The 16,259-nt window shown below is 48.3% G+C and overlaps 1 protein-coding gene across 1 annotated transcript in view; it reads left to right on the forward strand.

Annotated features, from left to right (window-relative positions):
* Window positions 1-16,259, forward strand: part of LOC146972901 (uncharacterized) — a 30,603-nt gene that overhangs the window by 953 nt on the left and 13,391 nt on the right. Inside the window, exons 2-3 of the mRNA XM_085799105.1 lie at window positions 346-644; window positions 12,199-13,882. Of these exons, the coding sequence (XP_085655231.1) occupies window positions 346-644; window positions 12,199-13,882 (1,983 nt within the window). The remainder of the gene's footprint in view (window positions 1-345; window positions 645-12,198; window positions 13,883-16,259) is intronic.

Genomic DNA, 16,259 nt, shown 5'->3' on the forward strand with positions numbered 1-16,259 from the left:
ATACATGACATGACATAAAAGCACAAATATACTGACAGAGGCCTATGATGTTGTGGGGAGGTAATAAAGTGCAATATGAAAAGTGCAGAAACAAGTCCATATGTTCTGTATGTGTATGTTCATATGTGTATGTGTATGTTCATATGTGTATGTGTATGTTCATATGTGTATGTGTATGTTCATATGTGTATGTGTATGTTCATATGTGTATGTGTATGTCCTAGTGGATTGAGTGGTCTGATGGCCGGTGGAAAGAAGCTGTTGTGTGAGCTAAGTTAACTTACTGGACTAATCTGAATTTCACCCCTAGGGATGAATAAGGTTTTCTCTTCTCTAACGTTACAGCCTTCCTGGTGCAGCCGCCGGCCGAACCGGAACCAGAACCAGAACCAGAAGCTCCAGAACCAGAAGCTGCTGCTCCAGCCCCAGAGAAACAACCAGAACCAGTAGCTCCAGTAGCTCCAGAACCAGTAGGTCCAGTAGCCCCAGCCCCAGAAGCTGCTCCAGTAGCCCCAGAGAGCACCGCCCTCCCCGCAGCAGCACCAGCCCCACACGGACCTGCAGCCGCCCCGGCTTCTGGTGAGTGTCTGTCGGTGTCTGTCTGTCTGTCGGTGTCGGTGTTGTTGGACCGGTTGGTTGGGTCGGTACCGAGCCCAGACCAGGACCAGAGGGTTAAAGGGTTAATGTTGGGTTTGTTTTGGGGGAAACAGAGCGCAGCAGAATCAGAATCTAACGGTTTATTGTTCGTCTGTCTGAGCTTCCGTTAGGTGTTAGCATAGTTAGCATCGTTAGCATCGCTAGCATCGTTAGCATCGTTAGCATCGTTAGCTTCATCCAGCCGCAGCACCGGGGAGCAGGTGAGTGACGGTTACCCACCGGCTGGTTCTACCGGTCTGAGCCGCGTTAAGCTAAGCTAAGTTAACCACCGGGAGACGGTAACGTGTGAACTGGGCTCGTCTGGTCCGGTAACTTAACGTTAAGTTCAGCCGTTAACCGGAGATCTGGTTGGTAACGTTAAGTCAGTTCAGCCGTTAACCGGAGATCTGAGCTGATTCACGGCTCCTCCCGCAGCAGCACCGGGCTGTTGTGTTCAACACCGGATCAACACCGACGAGTCCAGCCGGTAAAACAAAAACAACAACCGGTAACTTAAATAAGGTGTAAATAAATAATGTGTAGATAATAATCGGTTATAAACCAACGTCGTTGTTGTTGTATCAGGATGAGTCTGTTCTGAGCCGCCACCCGGCTAACGGGCTAACGGGCTAACGGGCTAACGGGCTAACGGTGACGGTGGTTCCGTTACCGGACAGCTGCCGGTGCTGTGCCGCAGCCTGCACCACATAATAATAATTACTGTATTATATTTATTATTCTTACTCTTATTATTGTTGTATTTATTGTATTATAGCTATAGTTTAGTAGAGGAGGAAGAGGAGCAGCAGGCCGGTGGTCTGGATCAGGATCAGGATGTCGCTGCTAAGCTAAAGATACGTTACACTGCTCAAAAACATAAAGGGACACTTCAACAACATCTTAGATCTCAATTAATGAAACATTGCAGTTTAAAATCATTATTCAATATATAGTAGAGTGTGTTGGGAACAAAATAACATAAAAATGATCCATGTAAATCAAAATGATCATCACCCCAGGTTGATTTCACACAGGTGTGATATACTTGGAGTTACAATGTGTTGTTGAAGTCTTCCCTTTATATTTTTTGAGCTGTGTATTTGTTGTGTATTATGGGGTGTAGTTTAGTTGAGGAGGAAGAGGAGCAGCAGGCCGGTGGTCTGATCAGGATGTGTCGCTGCTAAGCTAAAGGTATAGATGTAGATACTGTCAGTGTATACGTATATCTATGAGCTAAAGGCGGAGCGGAGCAGGGGGGCTGCTGGGGGGGGGGGGGCAGGTGGACAGGGACAGTGTGGGGCGGTGTGAGGGCTCCGTCTACGTCCTGGTGACTGCAGACACACACACACACACACACAGTAGTGTAGTGTATTATATTGTGTGTGTGTGTCCGATAATGGAAGCAGCAGCAGCCGCTCGAGCTGCGGCTCAGAGATTAGTCACAACAAAGGAATCTGCTCTGGTCCACTCCCTGTCGGACACACACACACACACACACACACACACACACACACACACACACACACACACACACAGAGAAACACACAGACACACACACACCCTCCATCCCTGCTACACACACACCTAGAGACACACACACCCTCCCCCGCTGCTCCAGCCCCAGCCTGGAGATACACACACCTAGAGACCAACACACACACCTACAGACACACACACCCTCCATCCCCGTTGCTCCATCCCCAGCCTGGAGAAACACACACACCTAGAGACCAACACACACACACACACACACACACACACACACACACACACACACACACACACACACACACACACCTACACACCCAGAGACCAACACACACACCCCCACCCAGCTAGCTCAGTAGTGATGCAGCAGTTTGATGTGAAGCTGCTGTTGCCTGGTTGTTGTTGTTTAGCAGAGGGAAACAGGGGCAGTAACCCAGTAACAGGCCTGTGTGTCAGGGTGCTGGTGCTGGTGGGGGTGTGTGTGTGTGTGTGTGGGGGGGGGTGCAGGGTGGGGCTGCTGATGGAGCTCAGTCACAACAAAGAGCAGTGAGGAAGGATCAATGATCAGAGCTGCTGCTGCTCGGTCGCCCATCTATAAATATGAAGCATTTTTACCCACTAATAATAATATAGGCTATAATACAGTAATACTACATAATACAGTATATCGATGAGGTCAGAGGAAGTTCCTGTTTCTACTGATCATGTTACAGGAGTTTAAAGTGACCAGAGGGTCAGAGCTGATTATTACTGGATGTTTTAATGATCGATTGAAGGTTCAGTGAGTTATCATTATTATATTATAAAAAGAAGAACAGGCAGGATGATGATGATGCAACAGGTATCAATGACTTTGATTGGATATCTGATCAGACCAGTAGAGTGTGTGTGTGTGTGTTGTCAGAACGAACTTCACTGCTCCAACAGAATTGACCTATGGCTAAGCCCCGCCCCCTCCACTCACTCGGACAAACAGTCAACATTCAGTGAAGGCTCTATGGCAGCTGTCACAGTAGGAGACATTTCACAGGAGGCAATTGATGGTTTTTGGAGACAGAAAGATTAAATATCATCTGGAAGTCACCAAAACTTAACTTAGCTTTACTGCTATGGCTGCCGTTTGCCACGAAACGTCAATAGCGACGGGCTAACTTCTGTTAGCCTGTCTATGGCGTTTTGCATTATACGTTAGCATTAAGCTAGCGGGCTTTATGCTTAGTTGTGATGCTGGCTAACCTCTAAACATCTCTGACAATATGTTGCCTCAAATACGTTGTTGACTTAACTTAGAACAGATGTAGACATCCTTGTTAAGTTTATCCACGTTTAGTTGGTGTTGTGGTCTACCTCATAACTTTATCCAGGGCAGACACTTCTCTCGGTTGAGATGTGGCTTGGGAAAAGGTAAAAAAAAATCCACCCCATGGCCCAGCCTCTCGGGATACCTAGTGTGGGAGTTGCATGTACCCCATGCACACCGTCTGACCATTTTAAACTTAAAATGTCAAGAAAAAACATATAAAAACGAATGAAAACTGACCAACTGCAATGCATTTCAATGGACGTGGAAGCAGAGAATGTCCGAGTGTATGGGCTAGCTATGTGCACTGTGATTGGTTCATCGCGTTTGGGGGCGGGGCTTAGCCATAGGTCAATTGTAATTATTCTAGAAAAGAGAACGTTGAAGGAGGTTTAAACGATTAATCGATTAGTTGTTTAGTCAATAATATGTTTTATAATAAATGTTAACTCATCCTCAAATGTCTTGTTTTGTCCACAAACCAAAGAGAGACTCAGTTTATTGTCATAAAGGAACAAAGAAACCAGAAATATTCACATTGAAGAAGCTGCAATCAGAGAATCTGGACTTTTTTTTCTTTAAAACACGACTCAAACTGATTATTAGATTATCAGAATAGTTGACGATTAATTCAATAATCGATTATTGTTGGATTAATTGTTTTAATTGTTGCAGCTCCAGTTGGAATGTGGACGAGGGGCGTAATAATAATAATCTGGCAGAGGAGCAAAAAATAATGAGATAAAAAACATTAAATATTCAAATATTTAACATAGGCCTACGAAACGTTAGAAACTGTGTGTTACAGCCCCGCCCACCCAGTGACATCACAGCTCAGTGTGTCATAGCCCCGCCCACCCAGTGACATCACAGCTCAGTGTGTCATAGCCCCGCCCACCCAGTGACATCACAGCTCAGTGTGTTACGGCCCCGCCCACCCATTGACATCACAGCTCGGTGTGTCACGGCCCCGCCCACCCAGTGACATCACAGCTCAGTGTGTTACGGCCCCGCCCACCCAGTGACATCACAGCTCAGTGTGTCACGGCCCCGCCCACCCAGTGACATCACAGCTCGGTGTGTCACGGCCCCGCCCACCCAGTGACATCACAGCTCAGTGTGTTACGGCCCCGCCCACCCAGTGACATCACAGCTCAGTGTGTTACGGCCCCGCCCACCCAGTGACATCACAGCTCAGTGTGTTACGGCCCCGCCCACCCAGTGACATCACAGCTCGGTGTGTTACGGCCCCGCCCACCCAGTGACATCACAGCTCAGAAACAGACAGAATCACTGAGTCATTTAAAATGAAATGAATTCAATCGGCCATTAGACTTGAACAGGAAGTAAATCCTCTGGTCTGCAGCTTGTCCATGTTTCTACCGTGAGTCACAGAGTTTAATCCTGTAACCGTGGTGACCGTGGTCCATCAGAGTGACGGACAGAGACAGGATCGGTGTTGGTGAAGCTACAGCTGCTGCTCTAACTCTAACCCAACCCAGACTCTTCAACCTGAGCTGCTTCTGGTAAACTCTGCTCAGTTGATGAGCAGCCATTTTCCTGAGAAGCTAAATTTCCCTCGGTAGCCGATAACAAGCTGAACGTTGCTTATACAGGGCTCTACATACTAACAAACATTTGTTAGTTTACTTGGTAACACTTTATTTTAAGGGGTCCTTGTTCCTGTGTAGTTACCTAATTAATTACAGTGTAATTACCTATGTAACCGTATGTAATAACAGGTACTTACATTGTAATTACATAGTGTATTTTGGTGTACTTACAGGTCCTTGTTACACTTGTAATAAGAAATGCTTGTGCAGAGAGAGGCCACTTTGGCATTTCTTATTACAAGTGTAACAAGGACCTGTAAGTACACCAAAATACACTATGTATTTACAATGTAAGTACCTGTTATTACATACGGTTACATAGGTAATTACACTGTAATTAATTAGGTAGATACACAGGAACAAGGACCCCTTAAAATAAAGTGTTACCGTTAACTTTAGCAGCACAATGAAAATTAAGTTGCACATTATTTCACCCTGAAATAATGCTGAGGGTCCAATGACACATTTCCACATTTGAGAACAGTAAAATCACCAAACATTTTCCCTTTGACTTTAACTTGAGTTCTGTTGTGACACAGAATGGGTCACACAAGCAGCAACTTGTTCTAGGTGTATTATGACCAACACAATATTAGGTGACTTGGTCTTAACTGCCACTACACTATTATTATTATGATATTAAAGCAGAAGTAAAGTGAATGTTTGTGTTAATCTAAGTCTTAAATAGTTGTATCTTCCGACAGCAATCACTTCTATAGAGTGTTTGGTCTGAAACACGGGTCTGTCAGTCACTCTGCTCTGCTCTGAGCCCAGGAGAAAACATTCCTTGTATCCTACAACCTTTATCCAATGAGGAGAGAGAACGGCATAAAGGGGCAGTCCTCTCTGTGTGTGCAGCCAAGGGATGCGCCTGAATGTGGTGACGTAGGGACGAGGGCGGGGGCTGCTAACTCCATCTGCTGACAGGAAGTTAGACAAAACCACCGGATCGATCGCTGACTGCTGCTTTAACTCCGATATGAACTATATCTTATTATTTAACTACTTTAATCACAGTTAGTATGAATGAACTCATGCTGATGTAAACATTTAAACTCATACACAGTCACACAGGCAGCTCCATGTTGTCCCAGGTCGAATGTGCACAAAAAAACTGGCACGTCGCACCGAATGCGCGTTGCTATGGCGTCGGCGTCGCTTTGGGTTGTGAGCGCACATGACGCGCGTCTACACTGAAAGTAATGCACACAAAAGACGCTGCATCTGAACGGCTCCATGTACACGCTTTTTAATAGACCAAATCTCCTTGTTGTTTACATTCTACTTCCTGGTAGAAAACCAGCTGTAATGTGAATGAGATCAATAGTAACGAACGAGAGTTTAGCTATATATCATATTTTTCAGGCCCTATCACCGTTTAGACAAATCTGAAATGATTGAAGAAACATTACTATTTCTGTGTGTGTGTTTTGTGTTGCTATGTGTTGTATTTATTCAGTTTGGGGGAATCACAGTGTCTAGAAAGCATCAGTGGTTCAGCTGACAGGGACAGCTAATGGTAGCTAAGCTAACGGTAGCTAAGCTAACGGTAGCTAAGCTAACGGCGGTAGCTAAGCTAACAGCAGGACGTCAGCTGTTAAAACCCTCCCGTTGTGGGACACGACATGAAACTACTCCAGTTAGCTCAGTCATGTTGGAACTCAGATATCCGCTGGAGAAAATATTTTTTCATGGAGCGTTTATTGAGTCACTGAGTTATTAAAGTTAAACAGGTAGCTAACCGTTAGCCCGGCTAATCTATGATAACCATGACTAATTACAACAATGTGCTCACGTAAATAGTAATGTTTGTCCAATCATTGGTTTTATAAACTTTACAAACATCAGATTAGTCTAAACGGTGATATAGTGACATGAAAAAGTAGATAAATATAGTGAAACTCTGGTCCGTCACTATTGTTCTCATGCTGGTTTTCTACCAGGAAGTAGTTGGAAACAACAAGGAGATTCGTCCTGTCAAGGCGGCGGCCTAAACCTTAAACAGGCAGAGAAAACAGGTTCTTGAATGTAACTCAGTCTAATTAAGACGTGATGATGTCATGATGTAGCTACATGCTGACTCAGTCACGTCCAGGCGCTCTGTCACCGCCGTGTAGTTACTCAGCAACAGCCGCTCCGTCTCCGTGGCAACGCCTCCTGGGATGTCCCGTGTGTGGACAGACGGGTACATTCAGTTCTGTAGGTTAAAGACCGAAGGCAGCAGGTGGCACATTCCTTACGGTTACTTATAGCTCCCAGGGCAGCGAGGGCCTCGGATCGCAGGTTTGATTCCTCCGGTTACTTATAGCTCCCAGGGCAGCGAGGGCCTCGGATCGCAGGTTTGATTCCTCCGGTTACTTATAGCTCCCAGGGCAGCGAGGGCCTCGGATCGCAGGTTTGATTCCTCCGGTTACTTATAGCTCCCAGGGCAGCGAGGGCCTCGGGTCGCAGGTTTGATTCCTTACGGTTACTTATAGCTCCCAGGGCAGCGAGGGCCTCGGGTCGCAGGTTTGATTCCTCCGGTTACTTATAGCTCCCAGGGCAGCGAGGGCCTCGGCACGTACAGAAACAGGATCGCAGGGTTGATTCCCACCAGGCCTGAGGCAGACGGACGCTGCTGCTCTGATCTGAGGACGAGTCCAGGAAACACGATCAATAATGTTATTGATGGGGGCGGTGCGTGGCGCAGTGGGTAAAGCGGCTGCCCCATGTAGAGGCTACAGTCCTCACCGCAGGCGGCCCCGGTTCGAATCCCGCATCGGGCGGCCCTTTCCTGCGTGTCATTCCCCCTCTCTCTGCCTCCCCCTTTCCTGTCTGTCTCTACTGCGTGCTATCAAATAATAAAAAAAAAGGCAAAGAAAAAAAAAAAATAATAATGTTATTGATGAGTGATAGGTGATGTCAGTGCTCCGTACTCACGTGTTGATTGGTCCGTCCCAGGTCTTCACGGCTGGAGGCTGAACCTGCAGCACAGAGGTAACACGCCACGCGCCGATACGATCAATCAATCAACCAATCAATCAATCAATCAATCAATCAATCAATCGTCCTCCGATCTGCTCCAATAAACATGATAATCGATCGTATCAATTAGGGATGGGACTTTTTGTTGACAAAAAATCGACACATGCTCCCCTCGACCAAAAAAATGGAGTGTCGAATTGTCGAGGGGGCGGGGCTTGTGGGATTTCCATGTGTAAATTGCATTTTGTCTTTCAATATTTCCTATTCAAATTAACAGCAGAAAGTGCCACTTTTCCCCTAATGAAATAAAATATTTTAAATAAAACAAATCCACCTTTTCTAAATGGGATACTGAGCTACTTGACCCTCATTCTGCTTCACATGTGACGGGAGCGTGCGCGCATGCTGACAGGCGACAGAGTCAAGAGATCAGCTGTCCGCGCTCCCTGCAGTCTAGGTGATGGTGCTGTTGATGACGAGTCCGGCTCCGCAAAGAGGGCAAAACCATCGGCAAAAAGGGCAAAACCATCTGCAAAACAGGTGGATGCCATGGTTGCATTCTCCGTAGAGGACGCGGACATGCACGGAAGAAAAGAAAAAGAAAAAGAAACCGAATGCGTGCTGCCTCGTCCGCTTGTGCCGACAGCGGCGTTAATATACCACAACAAAAGCACGTGTAGCCCCCCCCCCCCCCCCCCCCCCGCATATCTGCTGCTGCTGCTGTTAAAAAAAATTTAAAAAAGGGCCGACAAATCGACAAAAAGTCGACACATGGGCCTCGATAATCGACAATCCAAATCCCGTGTCGTTCCATCCCTAGTATCAATAACTAACGATCAGCTGTTGATCCATGAAACTGATCGATGTCGTGTAGATGATTGACAGCTCTGTGGGCGGAGCTACGACCGACCGCCCCTGGTTCAGGTGTTTCTGTGGTAACGGCCGGGTGGTTACCACTGGTTACCACTGGTTACCTGGTTGCCTGGTTACCTGGCTCCGCCTCCTCTGAACTCACTCTGCTGCTTCTCTTCTCGTTTTCCTCCACAGATGTAACTTCCTCCTCTTCTTCTTCTTCTTCTTCTAAAGCTCAGACTCATCTTCTGATGCAATTCCCTACAGGCAAGTTCTGTTTGTCCTTCTTCTCTTCCCCCTCTTCCCCCTCTTCCTCCTCTTCCTCCTCTTCCTCCTCTTCCTCCTCACTGCATGAAGAAGCTGTAGACTGTGTTCACTGTGACTGTAGCAGTTTGTAGTGTGTTGTGTTGTGTAGTGTTGTGTGGTGTTGTGTTGTCCATGATGATGATGATGATGATGATGATGATGATGATTCTCCTGCTGAGCTGCTGTGATGTGATGAAGATTTTTAAAGGGATAGTTCACTCAAAATTGAAGTTTCAGAGTCCTCCGTGGCTTCTCTGAGTTACAGGGGGTCTCGGCGTAGCAGTGCATGTCCATATGACGGTTGCTAATGGATACCAACTGTCTTCGTAACAAAAAGACACACCAAAAAACATCCAGATACCTCCATGCTGCTCGTATGTAATGTCCCTCTTGTATTGAAGCCCCGACATGAGAAATTGTTCTGAAAAAAATGAAATAAGTCTATATTTTAAGCTTGTTTGTAACAGAAGCTCCCAGTGTTGCTCTTCCTGTGTCTGGCGAGATTTGGATGGACCAGGAAGAGCAACACTGGGAGCTTCTGTTACAAACAAGCTTGAAACATAGACTTTTTTTCAGAACAATTTCTCATGTTGGGGCTTTAATACCAGAAGGACATTACATACGAGCAGCATGGAGGTATTTGGATGTTTCTTGGTGTGTCTTTTTGTTATGAAGACAGTTGGTATCCATTTGCAACCGTCATATGGACATGCACTGCTACGCCGAGACCCCCTGTAACTCAGAGAAGCCACGGAGGACTCTGAAACTTCTCCCAGCACTTAGTCCACTGTCCACATGAGGTTTTTTTTTGACATTTTGGGTGAACTATTCCTTTTAAGATGAATCATGATCTCATCCTGGTGTCAAGGCCACATGAAGCTCCTCCTCCTCCTCTGTAATGATCTGTGTCGATCAGCTGATCAATATAAAATAATCAGTTGGATCTTTAATCCTTAAACTGCTGGTTGAACATTTACCAACTCACGTGTCACCGGTTTCCTGGCAACAGCACCTGTCTGTGTCTGTAAAGGGTTATTCCGCTGCTCTAACGCAGTAAAACCAGAGATGTTCTATATAGTAGAGACATATCACTCAGATCATTCTGAATAGGGATGTTAAACTAAACTCCGGAACTTCCCTTTAAAGGGATACGCCAACTTTTTTTTTCCGTGTCTTGCCTCACTCCCGAGTCCATGACCAGCAGATAGACACCATCCTTTCCACTGTGCGTGCAGTAACCATGGAGATAGAGCCGTATCGCCGTAATTAGCTTAGCTCAAACACTGGAAGTGTATGGGTAGTGTTAGCCTGCCTCCACCTAAAGTCGCTAATTAGCTTAGCTCAAACGCTGGAAGTGTATAGGTAGTGTTAGCCTGCCTCCACCTAAAGTCGCTAATTAGCTTAGCTCAAACACTGGAAGTGTATAGGTAGTGTTAGCCTGCCTCCACCTAAAGTCTCTAATTAGCTTAGCTCAAACACTGGAAGTGTATAGGTAGTGTTAGCCTGCCTCCACCTAAAGTCGCTAATTAGCTTAGCTCAAACGCTGGAAGTGTATAGGTAGTGTTAGCCTGCCTCCACCTAAAGTCGCTAATTACCTTAGCTCAAACACTGGAAGTGTATAGGTAGTGTTAGCCTGCCTCCACCTAAAGTCGCTAATTAGCTTAGCTCAAACACTGGAAGTGTATGGGTAGTGTTAGCCTGCCTCCACCTAAAGTCGCTAATTAGCTTAGCTCAAACACTGGAAGTGTATGGGTAGTGTTAGCCTGCCTCCACCTAAAGTCATCAGAGAAACTCTTCAGCAACTCTAAACGGAAACCGGCGGGCCGATCTTGGTCTCAGAGCTGACAAAACTCTCCGGTAAGGCATCTTGAGCGGTCAAATGCCGCTAACGGGACCAGATCGGTCAAAACGGAGGGTTCAAGCAAAGACGCTTTATTTTGGTTCAAGCTAGCTACATCGAGGGTAGGTTAGCTTCCTATTTCAAAGTAAAAGCACAAATTCTATCGTCATGGTTTTCTGTATGTAAAGGGCAACGGGTGTTTTATTTTGTGAAAGTAACCAGAAGTGCGTTGGTCACAACGGCTAGCTTGAGTAGCGCCGAATTCGTCCGAACAAAATAGTAAACAGCTGGTATTTAGACAAATTAAAGACACACTGCTGATCTAAACGGCTACTTTCTCACCTAAACATGTTTGAAATGTTGATAAAGTGAAATATTTACAGAGTTTAGAGCTAAAATGAAATCAGCTTCTGACTGCTGATTTCAGCTCAGGTAGGAGGCAGGCTAACACTACCCATACACTTCCAGTGTTTGAGCTAAGCTAATTAGCGACTTTAGGTGGAGGCAGGCTAACACTACCTATACACTTCCAGTGTTTGAGCTAAGCTAATTAGCGACTTTAGGTGGAGGCAGGCTAACACTACCCATACACTTCCAGCGTTTGAGCTAAGCTAATTAGCGACTTTAGGTGGAGGCAGGCTAACACTACCTATACACTACCAGCGTTTGAGCTAAGCTAATTAGCGACTTTAGGTGGAGGCAGGCTAACACTACCCATACACTTCCAGTGTTTGAGCTAAGCTAATTATGGCGATATGGCTCTATCTCCATGGTTACTGCACGCACAGTGGAAAGGATGGTGTCTATCTGCTGGTCATGGACTCGGGAGTGAAGCAAGACACGGAAAAAAAAAAAGTTGGCGTATCCCTTTAAACTAACTACGGAACCTCCCTTTAAACATCGTCAACATGATAAAAACACAGATGTTTCCAGATGTGGAGGAAGAGTTGGTGTCAGCTGATCTGTGGCCTCCTCCCAGGTGTGTGTGGTGTGGGGGGGGGTCAGGAATGGAGTGTGTCTTTGATATGTGCTGTGTTGCCCCCCCCCCCCCCTCTCTACTCAAGCTCTTGGGCAGAAGGGCGACTCCCCTGCCCCCATCTCCCCCCTCTCCCCCCTCCACTCCCCCGACTCTCTGGAGGAGCTGTCTCTGACCGAGAGCCCCAACATGCCCCTCCCTCCCCCCCTCTCCTCTGGATCAGCTGCTGCTTCGGCCCTGTTGCCCCCCCACCCCCACCCCCACCCCCCCCCCCTCCAAGGCCCCCGAGGCTCTAGACCCGTACCTGAGCTTAGGCAAAGACCCGGCGCCGCCGCTGCACAACCCGTGTGAAGACAGCGGCGTGTCCTTCTCCCCCGAGGAGAAGCTGCTGATTGGCTCGGCCCGCTCCTCTAGCCCCTCCCCCCTCCACCCCCACCCCCCCGAGCCTCACCACCTCCCCCCCTCTCACCCGACAGAGCGCTGGGAGTCGCCGTTCCTCGCGCCTACTCATCAGGACGCCTCTAAGGTCTCCATGGATACCGTCGTCTCCAAGGACACGCCCCTCTTCGACCGGTCCGACAACGAGGACGAAGACGACCTGATGTACGAGGCGAAGAAGAAGAACAACAACCCGTTTGACGGCTACTCGCCGCTCGCCGACAGCGGCTACTCCCACTTCGGAGACTCGAAGTCCGACAGCCGAGCCGGAGCGATGTCGGAGAGTCCAACTCCCGATCTGGTCCAGTACGGAGAGACCAAGGACGCTTCGCCACCGCCGCCACCGCTGGTTTCTGAGACAAGCAAGATGGCCGCCGCCGACTCGAGTCCGTTATCATCCGGTCACCAAGACGAGGACGAAGAGGAAGACGAGGACGACGGCCCGTTGCCCGTCCCTCCGTCGCTGCTGCCCGACATCCTGAAGTCTTCTCCGCTCAACCCCGACAAGATGGACTCGGGCTCGTCGGAGGGAACGCCGGAGGACCAGAGCCCCATCCTGGAGCGCCGCATGATGGAGTCGCCCAACCCGCCCATCAACCTGTCGGCCAACAACCCGTTCGCCTTCGACGCCAAAGTGTCTCTGCTGAAGGAGATGACGGAGCAGATGGAGGAGCGCTGCGCCACCGCCGCCGACAACAAGGCCAAGGACGACGACAAGGACGGCGACGGAGGATTCGGAGCGTTCGATCTGGTGAAAGAAGCCGAAGAAACGACTCCCACTAAGGTCCAGAAGGAGGAGAAGGAGAAGGAGGAGAAGGAGAAGGAGGAGGCGGTGGAGATCGAGCAGAAGGATTGGTTCGCTAAAAAACCAACGGAGAAGTTCGAGCCGCTGGACTTCCAGAAGAAGGCGGCGGCGGCGGGCGAAGACTCGGACTCGGAGTCGCCGACGGCCGACTCTCTGTCCCCGGTGCTGGAGGCGATGGCCAAGAACCCGTCCATCTTCCAGGTGGAGCAGGAGGAGGAGGTGCAGCAGCAGGAGGAGGAGGTGGAGGAGGCGCAGGCGGCCGAGGAGGAGGAGGAAGAGGAGGCGTCGGAACACGAAGTCTCGTCCGAGGAGTTTGAGTTCATCGAGCGGCCGCCGCGCGGCGTCATCGACGAGTTCCTGGAAGCTCTGGACACGTCCAAGTTCTCAGCTCCCAAAGCGGCCGAGCTGCCGCTGGACGACGAGCTGGGCTTCGGCCTCACGGGGGCGTCGCCGCTGGTCGCCATGGAGACGGAGGAGCAGGCCCCCCCCTCCCAGAGGAGCAAAGCCGAGCTGGAGGAGCTGCTGCTGCTGCCCCCCCCCTCCCCCTCCTCCCCTCCCCACCTCCACCAATCAGAGGAGCCGGTTGTCGCCAAGACGACCGCCGCCGCCGCCAAGGGTGAGGGCGGGAAAGCGTTCGCGCTGCCGAAGGTGAACGTAAGAGCAGGTAAAACAATAACCCACTGTTGGCATGGAAACCACCCCCCCACCACCCTCCACCCCCCCCCCCCCTCCCATGTTCATCAGCAACGACCTCATCCCCCCCCCCACGATGACATCATCACCTCCCGTTATTCTTTTCTTTCAACATTTCACCACCGACCTCTTTGCATCGTGACCTGTGTGTGTGTGTCTGTGTGTGTGTGTGTGTGTGTGTGTGTTTCTGTCTCTGTGTGTGTCTGTGTGTGTGTGTGTTTATCTGTGTGTGTGTCTGTGTGTGTGTGTTTCTCTGTGTGTGTGTGTGTGTGTGTGTGTGTTTATCTGTGTGTGTGTGTGTGTGTGTGTGTGTGTGTGTGTGTGTGTGTGTGTTTCTGTGTCCTTTTGCTTTTGCTGCATTTTGTGCATCTTGTCTTCGTCTGGATCATTTTAGTTCATTTTTCCATTAAATTGTGAAATTTTTCTGTCACACACACACACACACACAGACACACACACACAGTCACTGTGTAACTGGAGCAGTAGGACTTTGCTCTGTGGGACGAGCCGTGTGTGTGTGTGTGTGTGTGTGTGTGTGTGTGTTAATTAAAGCCTCCTCCTCGCTGCATTGCGACACAGTCAGACCCTCTCTCTGTTTTTCACTCGTTCATCAATGTTTTATTTTTAGATCAGGACACCGAGTTGTTGAGTTGTTTGTTCTGATCGATCGGTTCCGTTGTCTGATCGATAAAACCAAAACCAGCCGCTGTCTGAGGCGACGACCTCGGACCCAGGGGTCAGAGGTCATAACCAACCCTAACCCAGGGGTCAGAGGTCATAACCAACCCTAACCCAGGGGTCATAACTAGGGCCCGACCGATATGGATTTTTTGGGGCCGATGCCGATTATGATTATTAGGGGGAAAAAAACCCGATAACCGATTAATCGGCCGATTATTATTATTTTTTTATTAAGTTTTAAAATTGTATTACTATAATAATATATCTATACATATTATATAATATATAAATTAGGGCTGCCTGGTCGACCAAAAAATCATTAGCCGACTAAAATTTCATTGGTCGATTGGTTGCATGAAAAAAAAAAAACATTTGAAGCCCTGTCTTGTCAAAATGAAGTCAAAATCAATATGGGCTTTTATTTTGAAGGGCCAAATACAGGAAGTCATGACACGTGATACTTTTTTGTTGTTGTTTTTTTTACACGGCACGGCGTCTCTCTCTCTCTCTCTCTCTCTCTCTCTTTTCAATCAAAGCGATCAGCGGTTGCTGCCGTGCCCGGCACCGTGTCACAGCCTCACCGGCGGTCAGTCTCACAGTGTCACGGAGCAGAGACATGATCGTCCCCGCTGCAGTCAGAGTCCCGCACCGCTCCACACCACAGACCCCCGCCCCACCCGTCACACAGCCTCAGCTCAGTCACTCACCCTCATCTACTGTGTTTATTGCTGATAAATGAGTTACTGCCGTGCCGGTATATAGCGGTAAAAGCCCCGTCACTACACCAACTTGCTGATTGGCTGAATGGGGTTGTCTGTCAACGCTACTACTCCCTCCCAGCTCCCCCCCCCCACCTCAAACGCTTACAACGGGGATGAGGCCAGACTCTCTGAGAGATGAAATGAAATGCAGTTCCGGGAGAGGCTGGTTTACGAGGCTAGAGTAAAATGACATCCGGTTGGTTTGCCGAGTCGACGGCCGTCTGCCTGACTGCACCTGAATGCAACACCGGTGCCTCCGTCCTTCCTCACACTACACAGTGGTGACGGTTTTAACAGGCCGTTTCCGTGGTTACCTACGGTCACGATGCAACATGGCCGCCTCGGTTCGGTGTAACGACTTGTAACAACTCATTCTAAGGAACCAGAAAGCTTTCCTCTGGATGCAGCTGTGATTCACCTTCAGTCAAATACGGATTTATGAAAGACAGGTTTGATTTTTGATCAGAAAAAGACAAATTAGTTACAGACTGGGGCTTTAAACAGAGACTTTAAACCAATCACCTGTCAGATAATCAATGAAGTATTAATTAATTACTGATAATCAGGTGTTGCTCCGTCTGGTGGCCGCAGCAGGACACTGTTAATCCACTTACAAAGTGAATATTCACATTTCCACTCATTTTCACTCTATTACTGATGAATACTTTGACAATAAATGCAGAAACTACGATGTTTTAAAGTCACATTTTACTACAGTGCAACAGTTTTGACACAACATAAACATAATAAACGAGTTATAGCTTAAATACTAAAAATGTAAAGTTATTGTTGGCACAAACCAATAAGAGAACAGATGCAGCTTGTGGGGGTGGGGGGGGGGTCTGGAGCCAATAACAGGATCAATACACAGCCAGAGGAGCTGGTCCTGGGTCAGTGTGGGCGGAG

This window comes from Trachurus japonicus, chromosome 15, assembly GCF_045865225.1.
Source record: "Trachurus japonicus isolate A0001 chromosome 15, Traja_1.0".
Taxonomy (NCBI): domain Eukaryota; kingdom Metazoa; phylum Chordata; class Actinopteri; order Carangiformes; family Carangidae; genus Trachurus; species Trachurus japonicus.